At 42.0% G+C, this 2,500-nt stretch overlaps 1 protein-coding gene across 1 annotated transcript in view; it reads right to left on the bottom strand.

Annotated features, from left to right (window-relative positions):
- Positions 1-2,500, bottom strand: part of LOC115184962 (collagen alpha-1(XI) chain) — a 56,959-nt gene that overhangs the window by 47,107 nt on the left and 7,352 nt on the right. The window contains exons 7-8 of the mRNA XM_029745542.1: positions 2,488-2,500; positions 2,137-2,211 (exon numbers count right to left, since the gene is read on the bottom strand). The exon at positions 2,488-2,500 is cut by the window's right edge and continues 50 nt beyond it. Coding sequence (XP_029601402.1) covers positions 2,137-2,211; positions 2,488-2,500 — 88 coding nt within the window. The remainder of the gene's footprint in view (positions 1-2,136; positions 2,212-2,487) is intronic.

Below are 2,500 nucleotides of genomic sequence, written 5' to 3'. Positions count from 1 at the left end.
CAGACTTTTGCATGGGGCGGCAGGTAGTCTAGTGGTTAGAGACAGGTAACCTAGTGGTTAGAGACAGGTAGCCTAGTGGTTAGAGAGAGGTAGTCTAGTGGTTAGAGACAGGTAGCCTAGTGGTTAGAGACAAGTAGCCTAGTGGTTAGAGACAGGTAGCCTAGTGGTTAGAGACAGGTAGCCTAGTGGTTAGAGACAGGTAGCCTAGTGGTTAGAGACAGGTAGCCTAGTGGTTAGAGACAGGTAGCCTAGTGGTTAGAGACAAGTAGCCTAGTGGTTAGAGACAGGTAGCCTAGTGGTTAGAGACAGGTAGCCTAGTGGTTAGAGACAGGTAGCCTGGTGGTTAGAGACAGGTAGCCTAGTGGTCAGAGACAGGTAGCCTAGTGGTTAGAGCGTTGGGCCAGTAACTGCAAGGTTGCTAGATCAACTCCTTGAGCTGACAAGGTAAACAATCAGTCGTTCTGCCTCTGAACAAGGCAGTTAACCTGTCTGGGATAGGGGGCAGTATTTTCACGGCCGGATAAAAAAACGTGCCCGATTTAAACTGGTTACTACTCTTGCCCAGAAGCGAGAATGTGCATATTATTAGTCGATTTGGATAGAAAACACTCTAAAGTTTCTAAAACTGTTTGAATGGTGTCTGTGAGTATAACAGAACTCATATGGCAGGCAAAAAGAAGATTCCAAGCAGGAAGTGGCCTGTCTGACAATTTGTAGTCCTTCTGTTGCATCTCTATCGAAATTACAGTATCTGTGCTGTTACGTGACACTTTCTACGGCTTCCATTGGCTCTCTAAAGCCTTCATAAACCGGATTGACGCGTCTCCTGTCTCTGGGCAGATAACAGCAGTCCAGTTTGTCAGTGGACTGCCTGGTGACAGAGAGACTGGAGATGCGCGAGACCTCGCCATTTTTTTCTTTCCCTCTTTGAATGAATACAACGTTGTACGGTTGGAATATCATTACGAGAAAAATAGCATACAAATTGATTTTAAACAGCGTTTGACATGCTTCTAAGTACGGTAAAGGAACATTTAGAATTTTTTTGTCACGAAATGCGCTTGCACGTTACCCTTTGGATAGTGACCTGAATGCACAAACAAAACGGAGGTATTTGGATATAACTATGGATTATTTGGAACCAAAACAACATTTGCACTCCCAGAAATCCTGGGAGTGCATTCTGACGAAGAACAGCAAAGGTAATCCAATTTTTCTAATAGTAATTCTGAGTTTAGTGAGCCCCGAAGTTGGGGCTGAGCTATGTACTCAGAATATTGCAAAATGTGCTTTCGCCGAAAAGGTATTTTAAAATCTGACATAGCGATTGCATAAAGGAGTTCTGTATCTATAATTCTTAAAATAATTGTTATGTATTTTGTCAACGTTTATGTTTTCGGTGGCTATGCTAGTTCTGAACATCACATGCTAATGTAAAAAGCTGTTTTTTGATATAAATATGAACTTGATTGAACAAAACATGCATGTATTGTATAACATAATGTCCTAGGAGTGTCATCTGATGAAGATCATCAAAGGTTAGTGCTGCATTTAGCTGTGGTTTGGTTTTTTGTGACATATATGCTTGCTTTGAAAATGGCTGTGTGATTATTTTTGGCTGGGTACTCTCCTGACATAATCTAATGTTTTGCTTTCACTGTAAAGCCTTTTTGAAATCGGACAATGTGGCTGGATTAACGAGAGTCTTATCTTTCAAATGGTGTAAAATAGTCATATGTTTGAGAAATGAAGTTATAGCATTTTTAAGGTTTTTGTATTTCGCGCCACGCTCTACCATTGGATATTGGTGAGGCGTTTCGCTAGCGGAACGTCCCACTGTTCCTAGGCTGTCATTGTAAATAAGAATTTGTTCTTAACTGACTTGCCTAGTTAAATAAAGGATAAAATATATATGTATATAAATATTGTTGTCAGTAGTCCTCCCGGTGGCAGGAAGAGGTTACTGCAGGCTACTAACCTGGCTCCTGGAGGTCCCGATAGCTGCTAGTTGTCAGTCTTATTTAGAAACCAGGTGTGTATTCAACAAGGGTTGTGTTTGCGGTGAACATATTAGTAACAATTTCAGTTGAACGATTCGAATGAACATTCCAAAAATGTTACGGTGTGTGTTCTTACCGGAACAATGAGGATGTTCCCTGGAGGACCTGGTATCCCATCAGCCCCGTTGAGACCCGGCCGGCCTGGAGGACCCTGAGGAAGGGAGGGGAGGAAGGAGGATGGAGATCATTATGATGATAAAGAACGACATTTACTTCCTGAATTGGAAAAACCTGAAATGATTGTAGTCCCGGGCAGAGAGAGAGAGAGAGAGAGACAGACTGATACAATGTATGGTGTGTTTTATGTGTTCATCTGAAAGTGTGTGTTTTGAGAGATAGATGGTGAAAATGCGTGAGAGAGACAGAAGGTGTTTGTGTTGATATGTGTTTGAGACAGAGAGAGAGTGTATGTTAGTTTGTAACTCACCAGTTCTCCTAGG

This window comes from Salmo trutta, unplaced genomic scaffold, assembly GCF_901001165.1.
Source record: "Salmo trutta unplaced genomic scaffold, fSalTru1.1, whole genome shotgun sequence".
NCBI classification, from domain to species: Eukaryota; Metazoa; Chordata; class Actinopteri; order Salmoniformes; family Salmonidae; genus Salmo; species Salmo trutta.
Note: the sequence above shows the minus strand (reverse complement) of the source record. Positions and strands in the feature narration are given on the sequence as shown.